The sequence below is a fragment of the Nuphar pumila genome, chromosome 12, assembly GCF_984573655.1.
Source record: "Nuphar pumila chromosome 12, dmNupPumi1.hap1.1, whole genome shotgun sequence".
NCBI lineage: Eukaryota > Viridiplantae > Streptophyta > Magnoliopsida > Nymphaeales > Nymphaeaceae > Nuphar > Nuphar pumila.
This window is the reverse complement of record NC_143260.1, coordinates 4,179,229-4,192,057: the sequence shown is the minus strand read 5'-3', so window position 1 is coordinate 4,192,057 and position 12,829 is coordinate 4,179,229. Positions and strand designations below refer to the sequence as shown.

Genomic DNA, 12,829 nt, shown 5'->3' with positions numbered 1-12,829 from the left:
TTATATGTCAAGAAGACATTTTAAAAAATAAGAAAAGAAGGGGTTGAGCCCACTTTTCAAAACAATATTTAAAAGTTGTTGCTTTACCAAAAAAAGGGTATGTGAATGAGCATGCAGCTATCCACATTGGCATGTTTTTTTCTAAATGAGTGAGGAACAGAAGGGGTATAACCTCCTAAATAGAGGCTGAAACCGACTATTTCTTGTTGTTTTTTTTATTTATCCTCTTAACTTCATACTAAAGTTTATCTTATTTACATTAAGATGATATTTCACTAATCCACATAACTTCATACTAAGCATATTTTATTGACATTAAGGTAATGTTTCACCAATCCACATGTATTTATTATAATTTTTTACTAATATTCTCTTCTTATATATTATTTACAATAATTTTTAACAACCAATATTTTTTCAAGAAAATCAAGAATTTTGAAAATTTCCCAAGATATTTCATTGCCAAGAACACATTTGTGACTATGATAGAAGCCTAGTTTATCATGTGTTGGGGCTCAATCATGTAAGAGGAACCATGGGAACCGCTTAGCTCATGGGAAGGTCCAGGAGCCCGAATGTACGTGCTGGGGAGGATTGCCATGTACGGATGCCAAAGGGAGAGGTAGCATCAAGCGGTGCTGAAAATGTCATCTTTTTTTTTTTGAAAGGTAAGTAGACCCTTAACATTTATACAACTATACCATTGGGATTTGAACTTGCAACGTCCCAACACAGGTGACGTGCACTAGCTGCTCCTACCAGACAAGCGGCAACAAACCAACTTTTTGTGAATATCATGCTATGTTTGCTATTTTATTAACCGCTAGTGGGCTAGGCTAACAGCCAAGTGGGGAGCAAAGGGGGGTAGGGGGGCTCACAAAGCAAGAGTTGAGAGCCGCCCCCTTTTTGTAATCCATCTATGTGGTTTAGATAGTTTATTTTTGCTTATTTTCTAAATAATGAAGCACTTTTCTAGATTATTATTAGAAAAAAGGTGATACTCGAAGCTATTTTTCTATCATGTGTTTTTTACATTATTCAAAATTTTGAGATTTTTCTTTGTATTCTCTTTATATTCAAGAACAAAAATCACAAGAAATTGTCTTAAAATGACCATATTTCATGCATAAATCTCTGCACATAAAATTAATTGGATTAGAGTTGAATACATATTCAATTGAATTTGATTTGGAGATGGGAACATCCTAATAGGTTAGATCTGAGTAGGGATGTCAAGGAGTCGTGTTTGTATAATAAATCGAACTGAACTGTTGTTTCATTAGGTTCAATCCAAAGGTTCCCACCTACAAAAAGACTACATCATGTGAAAAGGCAAAAAAATGTGGAATCCATAACAAATACAAATACAAATACAAATACAAATACAAATACAAATAACAAGAATTAATAATCTTGAAATTGAGTCGTATATGAAATAACAATTTTTATTTCTTTGCTTTGAGAAGTTGTGGGGTACTTTTTTTTTCTTCTTTTGAGATATATTATATTAAGTAAAAATAAGAAAGAGTCATTGTTTTTCGTTCCAAAATGAATTAAATTGAAAAGGAAAAGTAATGATCCAAGTTGGATTGATTTCAAAATCCAATTCTTCTTTCTATATGTCACATAGTTTTCCATGAAAGAGAATTTCATCTATGAATGAAGTTACAATACAGAGTTGGTGTTACTATACCAGTTCAATTAATTTATTTGTTTGTAATCACGTAATCACGAGATGAGTAGATGTCACAGATGATGAATTTATGGTCAAATGGCTGATCAATCAAAAGAAAAAATATTAAATTAAGATTAATTATTTCAATTGGGATTTCTTATCATTTTGTCTTACAAAACAGAAACTTAGGCAAGTGTTATATATATATATATATATATATATATATATCCCGGAACCTTCCAAAAGGCACACGCAGCCCAGCACCTGCTCTATGCTTTGCCAAATTTCTTCTTCAAACGTGGCTGCAGATTAAATTCAGGGCTGTTTTTGGCAAATACAACAAGAAATCATGCGATCATTTCGGCTTTCGCGATCCTTCACGGAATACCAGGCACTCCGATGCTGGATCCAGCACAGTAAACCATATCCCCTTACTGTCGATCTCCCACTCCCTGGCTCTCGCAGACCGAGCGATGCTCCGCCGCTCTGCCTCCTCCAAGGGCATGCCTTCGCTGAGAATCTCCCTCCCTCTCCTACTCCTCCTCCTCCTCGTCGCCATCTCCCTCTTCTCTCTGCCCCGCCCGGACCTCCGCCTCCTCCTCCTCCGACCCCCAAACCCTAACCAGAAAACACTAATCTCCCCAAACCCCAGCTCCGATCAAACCCAAAGCCCTAATTCTAATTCTAAGCCTAATTTCAGACTCGTCGTGAAGGTGCTCGCCTACGACCGGCTCGATTCCCTCGCTCGTTGCCTCCGATCGCTCGCGAACGCCGACTATGGCGGAGATCGAGTCGATCTCCACGTCTTCGTCGACCATTTCAGGGCCTCCGACGCGGGGAACGACTCTAGGGTCTTGGATCAGAGGCTCGAGGATGCCAGTCGGATGCTCGGGTTCGTCGATGGGTTTGAGTGGAGGTTCGGGGACAAACTGGTCCACTACCGGACCGCGAATGTCGGGCTCCAAGCGCAGTGGCTCGAGGCGTGGTGGCCGAGCTCCGACGACGAGTTTGCCTTCGTTGTTGAGGACGATCTGGAGCTCTCGCCGGTCTACTACAGGTACCTCAGGGGGCTGATCACTACTTACTATTACGATCCGTCGAATTTCGATCCTTCGATCTATGGTGCGTCTCTGCAACGCCCGAGGTTCGTTGCTGGTGAGCACATATTTTTTCCCCTTCCCTTTTTATTTTCTGATATTCAGTTTTTACGATTATGAGTTCGTTCATTACGTGATTCTCTCTTTTTCTTTCCACAACTTAGCTTTTACGAGTTTTAGATCGTTTTTATTGCAATTCCATCTGGGAATTGTTTGATTGACAGATTTGTTTTTATTTCGGCGCTGTTTCCATTAATCCAATAGACGTTGTTTGAAAAATGCTCTAGACAAACTTTTACTTTAACAACTGGAGATTTAGTTGAAGAAAATTATCATTTGGTGGTTCATATGATTCAATTGCATTTTTTTGTTTAGTTCCTGTGAAATTTGTTACTCGCTTTGTGATTTGTCTGTTAAGAAAATGCTGCTTTGAGAATTCAATCAACAATGTTGTTCCACATCTTTTGTCATGGTGTTACCATGAGAGTTATCTAAATTGGCGATTTAGTTGACTAGATTAATTGAAAAAGTGGAGATTTAGTTGAATAAATTAACTGAATTTAGATAAGAACTTTATCTGTTTTTTTTATCAGAGCATAGACAAATCGGATTAATATTTTGATTTTATTGAAAATTGTGGTAGAAGAATGCCACTATGTTTAAGACAAGTTTTGTTACTGTGCCTGGGATTTACAGAGCCTTTATCTTTTCCTGAACTGGGTTCAAGCTGGAGCCAGCTCCGTCAGAGCTTTGGATGATCTGTTTGCCACTGGTGTGTGGCAAGACAGACTACAGGGTGACCATGGTATGCCTCAGAACGGGACATGCCAAGAGTGATGTAGGTGAACACCTTGCACCAACACCATGGTTGTGTCCAAGTCCAAAACATTCAACGCTAGGCCCACATGAAGTAGGTTGTTGTTTGTTGTGGGTTTCATAGGGATTCAAACATCCCATTTGTTTTGCATGGCATTGAATTTTTTCTTGAAGGTTGTGTTGAGACGCCTGAATCTTAGTGAGTTGAAGTCACCAAGTTCTGACCGTATTGTTGTAGGTATGCTGGTCTGTATGTTGATCGTCATTCAACTCCTAAACAGTTGAATTTCGTGCTATCCCAGTCCAGACAGGCAGGCACACCCTTAATCACTTTTTAAATCCTGTTATCACTGTATTATGTTGCCATTGTTGTGAGTTCTAGAAATTGAAGGGAACTGCCTAAGACTGAGCTGAAGAAATGATAATTTGAAGTGTTTGAAAACTTTGCCAATTCAATCTGATGCTCAGTTGACTCAGCCCGACTCATTTCCTTACTGTGTTAGCCCAGTTAATGACCCGTGAACCCCTAAAACTCTCTCTCTCTCTCTCTATCTATCTATCTCTCTCTCTCTCTCTCTATATATATATATATATAGATAGATAGATAGATAGATAAAAGCGCACACACACATCTGTTAAACAATGTTATATAATAAACATATTATAAAAAATCACCTTGTATACATGTGTCTAACTGTATATTACAATGCATATTATGTATAATATATTAGTAATACAATATAAAACACATAGTATATACATATTTTATATAAAATATTGTCTTGACCTGGCAAAGTCATGAGTAAACCTATGCTGGGTCGTGTCACAAGTCTTTGGGTTTTAAAAAACTATAATAATTTGCACCACTAATCTATATATCTAGGAGAAAGGAAGTCAGAGGCAGCCATGTAAGATTTTGATGTACAAAAACTTGGCAGTGGTCATGCATGGTATGTGTCCTGTGCGAAACAAAGTTAAGATGAAAATACCAGGACAGCCATATCTAGGTTGGCAGGATCAATAGTGTCATGAATGTGCTGATTTAATGGAGGGCCCTGTATGCACAATTTTTGTCCATTTCCAATAAGCTGTCAGTTATCTCCGTGATTTGCTTGGCTTTTGCTACTCATCCTTAGTCACTCACCAACTCATCTTGGTCATGCCATAAGGTGCTAGCTTGCATACAGGTGCCCTCATCACCTTATCTTAACCAGAGTTACCGGAAGCTTCTTAGATAGGTGGGAAGTCCGCTTTCCGAAAACTCCCTTCGGAAGCACGATACTCGTCACTTCTGAAACTTGATGAGAATCTTGATTCCCCCACACTTCTCCTATGCTTTCCACACGCTTTATTTGTTCTTCTTATATGTTCTCTCATTCTACTTTTCATGTCTTTTATGTGTTTCCTCCCACTCTTCTCACTCACTTCCATGTGCTTTCTCTAAATTGGCAGTTATCATTTATAGATTTTGTTAAAAATTTAATTCTTACACTAAAAAATCATGAAATTTAAGAATAGTCACTTTTATTTTAGTTTTTATTTGTGTTCCATTTCAAATCTTATATTGATTTTTTGTTTTATTCCTCGCTTTCCGCTTCCTGTACATTTTAAAATGCATTGCTTCTCACTTATTGCTTCCGCTGCCCGTATCGTTTCCCGCTTCCACTTGATCTTAATATGTTTTGTGTGTACTGAGGTGCATACATGTCACGCTATGTTGCCTGGTTATACATTGTATTTGGGCTCCATCTTTGCAAGTCAGCCAACACGGCTTTGACCAACCCATCCTTGTTTCCTTGTCAAATTGAAGGCGTGGATGAGTCAAATGTAGCTTTACTTGTTTGGTGTTGTAATAGAATCTTGGGTCCTTTATAAACAGCATATCTTTCTTGGACTTTTTTTTTTGGGTTTTCTTCTGCAAAATGGTCCCTGCCTAATTGACTTTTTGCAAAAACATCCCTGCCTTTGTCACCATTAGTGCAAGTTGGTCCTTCTGTTAGACTAACAATGGTCAGACATTGACCATGGTTAGATGGCTATGCTAAAATACTATTATATCCTCATGAATTAGAATCCCCAAATCCGACAGTGGCATCTTCTACCAATAACCCTCTCTCTAACCCAGCATTCTTCGGTGGCTTCTCGTCAGCTCTCTCTCATGAAGTGAGAAAGCCTAACACCTCCCGTCTCTCTCTCACATCAAAGAGGCGTGGATTCTCTACAAATTGGAATATTATCATAGCTGCTTTTGGTTTTTCAATGGGGTTTAGGTTTTTAAATTAGGGGTTGTTCGTTTCTGCAATACCAGAAGCTAGTAGAGAAGAAATGCTTTAGTATGGGGTTTTCTTATCGACATTGCAATGGTGTCTCCAATGCTAGGGTACTGGTTTCGCTTGACTGGTAGTTACGGCCAATATGAGGAATGGAATATTTCTCCCACTGTTTGCCATGTTGTGTGGAAATTTGGTCCATTGATTGGATGAAGATCTGAGAGCTTGAAAACTCTCTTTAGATTGTGTTTGATAAGGTGCACGTGAAGCAGGTGGATATTGTGCTATAGAAATTTACAAATTGAGTACTTTTCTCTTTATGGTTTGTGTTTGGGTAATGACTTACATGAACCGACTTTTCTCTTTTATATTTTTTCAGTTAGAATTTTAAAATTTAGCACTTTGAAGAATTTATTCATAGGACTTCTATTTTTTCTTTTTTGATTTTGGTAGGTTAACTTCAGCATGATATAGATCCTCTAACGGTTGAAGCTACCAGGGATTTAAGACCTGAGAACCAATTGAGAACAGTTATTTTGCTGCATTATACAGCCATTTTCAAGTGTTTCTAAATTAGTTCCTGTTTTGTTAGTTGTTTTCAAAATGGTCCTTCTATGAGGCAGGACCATCATTTTCTCTACCTTTAACGGTTACCATCAGGGAACCAGACTGCTGTTAACCTTAGGGACGTTGTTGCAAGGGTTAACAGAAAGTGAAGGATGTTTTTGCCAAAACGTACAAGGGAGGGACCTTTTTGCAAAAGGCCAATAAGACAGGGACCGTTTTGCAAAAAGCCTTTTGTTTTTAACTCCTTTCTTTCTAATGCATGTCCTTTTCTGTACTTCTGATGAAAGTCCATTTCTTTAACAGTAAAGCTGTATGTCAAAATTCGTAGTGAACATAGAATTTCTTACTGTTCTATATTGCTATTTAGCTGATCCCCATTGTTATACAAGGTTTTATCTTTTGCATGGTATATGAATTACCTTGTTGCATGCCTGCCAACCTTCTATTACTTCACTGAGATCAGGAAAACATGGGAACAAACTGCAGTTGGATGACGGCACTCACATATTCTTATATCAGATGGTTGGAACCTGGGGTCAGCTTCTCTTCCCTAAACCATGGAAAGAGTTCCGTCTATGGTATGATATTCACAAGGTGAAAAATATCCAGCCAATTCTGATGGGCATGGTAACAACAGGATGGTATAAGAGGATCGGTGAAAGAATATGGACTCCATGGTTCATAAAATTCATCCACACTCGTGGTTACTACAATTTATATACCAACCTTTTGCAGGAAAGAGCCCTGAGCATCTCCCACAGAGAAGCTGGTGTAAATTATGGAAGAAAGGTTGGACCTGACTCAAACTTGATAAATGGCAGCAGCCTGGACATCGACCTATGGGACATGAGGCCTGTGAGATCTCTCAAGCGGTTTGATTTTTGCTTCAGAGAAGTACTTCCAGGGAGAACTGTAAAGACCCTTGATGAATTGGGTTCTCTTCTTCACTCTGTGCAGAGGGGCAGGACCATTATTTTCTTGAGTTTGTACAATGTTGCACCAGAAATCTCAAGGAACTTATTGTGCCAGTTTGAAAGTCTGAATATTCAAAACTACATCATATTAGGTGACGATTACAAGTTTCTAAATGATCTCGCAAGAAGGGGACATCCTGTGGTTAATACTAAGAAACTGATTCAAGATGTCAAAAAGCATGTTTTGCCAGGATCTTGGAGTTCAATATCAGGACAAAGAAAAAAGGCTCTGGTTACAACCTATGCGATCAGGAAGTCTGTTGAGACTGGTTACAGTGCTTGGTTGATCACTGGAAATATGTTTCCTATTAACAATCTGTTTTCCAACTACACTCGTAATGTGCACGAATTTGCTACTGCAAATGACCTGGAGCTATCATTTTTTGAGAGCTCAGCGTCGATCATGAAAATCTTGGGTGAGAAATTTGTCCATAAGCTGTCAACATTGCCAGATTCTTTGATAGGTGGTGAGCTACCTCCAAACAAACAACATTTTGGGTACTTGGCTGCTAGATTCTGGAAGGAAAATGGTCTAACAATGCAAGGTATTGATGTTTCGAATTTTTCTTATCAAATAACCCACAATCGTGAAAACCAAACCAATTTGGGAGCTGAAGGGAAGATGATATTTTGGTCTCCTGATGTGAATGTGAATGTCGTCAAAGGTCATCTCAAGGATTTGGGCTTGTGGGTGATTGATGAGGAGTTATCATGTACTTCAGTGGTGTGCCATCCATCATAATGATTGATGAAAACACGCAGGTTGCACTCGTGGATGCATTTGGTGCAGGTCATGACAATGGTCAATGGTTGGCAGATGTACCCAAGCATGTCCTTGCAGATTGAGAATTGAGATCGCCTCATGGCAATGGATGGGTGCATGCCTGTGTTTTTCTTTTTCCTGAGAGCTGATTAATCCAACTTGAGTGTCGCACAGAAATAGCACAAAATGTTGCATCTGTTGGCAGAAGATGGGCAGGAACATTTTTCCTGAATCCATATTTATGCTTATTCAATATCTTCCTTTTATTTGTTGTGTTCTTTAGGAACAATTTATGCTGCACAGGTCCAGAGAAAAGAAAACAGAAGAAATCCTCAGACGGTTCTTCATTGAATTTTAATGTCCATTGAGCTTTGGTCGTCTTTGGAACCTGCACTTTGCCTGTAACATGGATGGACCAAGCCTGGACTTGAACCCAACCTGGTTTGATTAAATCCTGTAACACAGATGTTTATCAAGTTTAACTATGTTTGCACTGTTTTTAACTATATAATATCAATTCAATGCACCTTAAACATGTGTGTTCATGGAGGGAATATGCTAATCATAGATTAGCAGTTAAAGCTTAGACTAAAGTTCGGTTTGCTGGGCCACGTGACTCATTTGTAGTCATATGAATCACAACCACAGGAGGACCCTTGTGATTCTTATTCTCATGAGAAAACTCGGTCACCTTTGCAAACGAGGGTTGGTTCCTTGCCACTCATTCTCTCATGTTTGGTTAGTGAATGTCGATGGAATTCATTCTCGTTCACTCTTCCTAGCGAAAGTGTTCCACAGGCTTGTTTCCAACTACAATTAGACAGCAAGGCAATCCGCATACCAGGCATGAACACCGTGCTAATGGAGAACACAGGGAACGTGCATCATGGCTTTCACTCAATTTAAAAACTTCTATAATCAAATATACAACAGCCAGTCTGAATCAGACGATCCTTTTGAAACACCATCTAGTTGCTGCACCGTCTTTGACATGGATTCAGACACATCTTCTAATTCATCCCTCTGGAAGCCCCAACTCTGAATCACCTGGCACCCCAAGGATCCTCTTGCAATCCCATGTCTTCAAAGATCAATAAGTCTTCTCTCTATGAATGGTAGGATAGCGTTGCTCGAACGCAGTTTCACTGCCATAGGTATTGAGGAAACAGCTGTGGTGTTGGCAAACAGTTCTCCATGTTGACCAACCATGTTTTTTAAAATGTGGGGGAATGACAGTGGTATATAAGAAGAGGGCACAGAGCAGTTGAAAGATTCGAGAAGCAAGGCATGTATCGACCACTTGATATATTCATGACAGAATGCTTCTACTTCAGGAATTGAAGCCCTTGATCCTCCTGTAGACTTACCAAACACTAGTTAGATAACCTGATTTAGCATAAAGGATAGAATCAATGAAACAGTTAAAAAAAGAGCCCAAATGACCACAACCGGACAAGGCTTAGTGAATGGAATCCCATATAATATACTCGTAGTCCTCATTCGTCAAGTCATTGCATGCTCAGGAGCTATAAAGCAACTGGTCAAATAATTCTTTTTTCTCGTAACATGAAATCAAGAAGGGCAGTTGACCCAGACGGTATACCTATCGAGGCTTGAAAATGCTTGGGAGAGAAAGGTTTAGAATAGTTGACAAATCTTTTTAACAAGATTTGGTGGACAAATAAGATGTCTAATGAGTGGAGGAAGAGTACTTTGGTGCCTCTATATAAGAATAAGGGTGATATACAAGATTGCACAAATTATCATGGTATAAAACTCATGAGTCATACTATGAAACTTTGGGAGAGGGTGATTGAATCTAGGTTGAAGAAGGTTGTCATGATATCGGAGAATCAATTTGGTTTTTGCCTAGAAGATCAACTATGGAAGCTAAACATCTTCTTAGACAACTTATTGAGAGATATAGAGAGAGGAACAAAGATTTGCATATGGTTTTTATTGATTTGGAGAAGGCATACGATAGAGTACCTAGGGACGTTCTCTGGTGGACAATGATGAAGAAAGGTGTTTCTCTCAAGTACATTAGTATAATTAAAGATATGTATGAAGGAGTAGTAACCAATGTCCGCACTTGTGGAGGGGTGACAACCAATTTTCCTATAACGGTTGGGTTACATCAAGGATCTGCTTTAAGCTCTTTCCTATTTGCTATAGTGATAGATGAGCTTACGAGATCAATTCAAAAAAATATGTCGTGGTGTATGTCGTTTGCTGATGATATTGTTTTGATTGATGAGTCCAGAGCTGAGGTTAATGCTAAGTTAGAATTATGGAGACATACATTGGAAGCAAGAGATTTTAAGTTGAGTAAGAGTAAGACATAATATATGGAATGTCGGTTTAGTAAGCAACGAAGTAGTGATGGGAGTGTAGTGAAGCTTGGTGAGCAAGAAATACCGGTGGATGATTGTTTCAAATATTTGGGATCTATCATTCAAAAGTATGGAGAAATTGATGGAGATGTAAATCATAGGATAAAGGTTAGGTGGTTGAAATGGAAAAATGCAACTGGAGTGTTGTGCGATCGTAAAATGCCATTGCGGTTGAAGGAAAAGTTTTATAGGATGACTATTAGGCATGCTTTACTATATGGTAGAGAATGTTGGGCTGTCAAGAGACATTATATTCAAAAAATGAGTGTAGCTGAGATGCGTATGCTTAGATGGATGTGTGAAAATACAATAAAAGATACGGTTCACAACGAAGAGATACATAAGAAGGTAGGCATTGCACCCATTGAAAATAAGATGAGAGAGAATCCTTTACGGTGGTTTGGACATATTCGGCGAAGGCCTAATGATGCTCCAATTAGAAGGATGGAGAAATGAGAAAATATATTAGTTAAAAGAGGTCGGGGTAGGCCTAGGAAGACTTGCATGGAGATGATAGGAAAGGATACGAATGCTTTGAACCTCACCGAGGACATGGCATTGGATAGAAATGATTGAAGGAGAAGGATTCATGTGGAAGACCCAGAATGATTTTCTTTTTTGGTTCATATCGCCGACCCCAATTGTTTTGGGATGAAGGCATAGTTGTTGTTGTTGTATGAATTAGTATATTATTATAGAAAAATAACCAGTCACCTTGACGAAGGGCACCATGAATAATAGTTGATTCAACTCCTTGAGTGTCATGAGCGTCCTCCACGACTTAAGGTGTCAATGAATGCATGCTCCTCTGTATAAATCCATGGCTTTGGCCACCTCGACCAGAATGCTTAATTGAAGAAAAAGCATTCAATATGTTACAAATCCATATCGAAACTTCCCGCGGCAGAGGAGGAGCAGGCATTGCTATGTCCAAAATCGATATTATGTTTTGACTAGGTTGATATGATAGCATTTGTGCAAGTGTAGCATTGTCCAAAGCTCCAGAGATAGAATCTGACTGAGTTGTTGGTCCTAGAGGAGACATCCTAAATGGAAGTGATATGGAATGAACACCAGCAGCATAAACCGCACTAGAATGGAAAAGTGTTTGCTCTTCAACGCATAGATAGGCAGATAGGGTACCTACACAAGCGAGAAAAGAAGGTAAGAAATACAACGTTAGGGAAAAGAAAGCAGTTTAACAGAAAGGCATACACTAGGCAAGCCAGCCTGTACACACACATATATTGCTATTGTTTACTGTATGTACAATCTAGTTGGAAAATTGTAAGTCCAATTTGTATCCACTCAATCTGACCTCATAGATGTGTTTAGCATGGTTTGTTTGCTTGAGATTGCACTTTGGATCATCTTTTTTTTATGTAAAAATATGGTTTTTTTGAGTCGTCATTTGATTTTTGAAGCCCTTGGAAAACTAACATTTTACAAAAACATGATCCAAAATCTGTTTTCTAATAAAACCATATAGCTCACATCCATAAGGTTAGATGTACAAAAAGGTGGGAAATGTGAAAAAAATGGTGTTTACTACTAAATTGCATGTACAAACAACTATATATATATATATATATATATATGAGATCTGAAAATATTAGGGCCCTTTTTTCATTAGGTCTCGTTAGGCCCCTTCAAAAATCACAGTTTTAAGTGTTTTAAGCTAGATCTGAACCATTGGATGTGTTTATCATTGCTTTATTAATTAAGAAACAAGCCTTGTTTTAGATTGATTTGATGTAAAAATGTGAATATCTTATCATCAAATTTTAGTATAATATCAACCATTTATTTTTGCCTCTTTAAAATACACGTCTAAACATAAAGATGTTTAAGCAAAATCATGTTTTCTATTGAATAAACAATGATAAACACATCTGACGGTTCAAATCTATCATAAAACACTTAAAACTATGTTTTTTAAAGGGACCTAACGAGACCTAACAAAAAAAGGGGGCCTAAGGAGCGCATTACTCTCTCTCTCTCTCTCTCTCTATATATATATATATATATATATATATATATATACAAATTGCAACGAGAGAGAGAGAGAGATGCTTGCTTGCATGCACATCAATACATGGTAAGGTTTTCAACTTTAGACATGAGGCAGCATTCAAGAATGAACAAAGAGATTCAGCAATACAAATTGCAATGACCATCCCATTATGAGAAAAAAACTTCAAGAGGAGATAAGCTATCAAGACTAAGTATAAAATAACAGGGATGCAAACTCCTACAAAAAAGAAGGTAATCCAA

General features: G+C 38.3%; 1 protein-coding gene across 1 annotated transcript; it reads left to right on the top strand.

The window, feature by feature from the left end:
* The first annotated feature begins 1,892 nt into the window (after nt 1–1,892).
* LOC149819710 (uncharacterized) lies at nt 1,893–8,668 on the top strand. Its single transcript, XM_089983373.1, has 2 exons — nt 1,893–2,830; nt 6,889–8,668. Exons 1-2 carry the CDS (start codon nt 2,149–2,151, stop codon nt 8,139–8,141), a joined length of 1,935 nt encoding a protein of 644 aa, XP_089839499.1. The 5' UTR covers nt 1,893–2,148; the 3' UTR covers nt 8,142–8,668.
* The last annotated feature ends 4,161 nt before the right edge of the window (nt 8,669–12,829 follow it).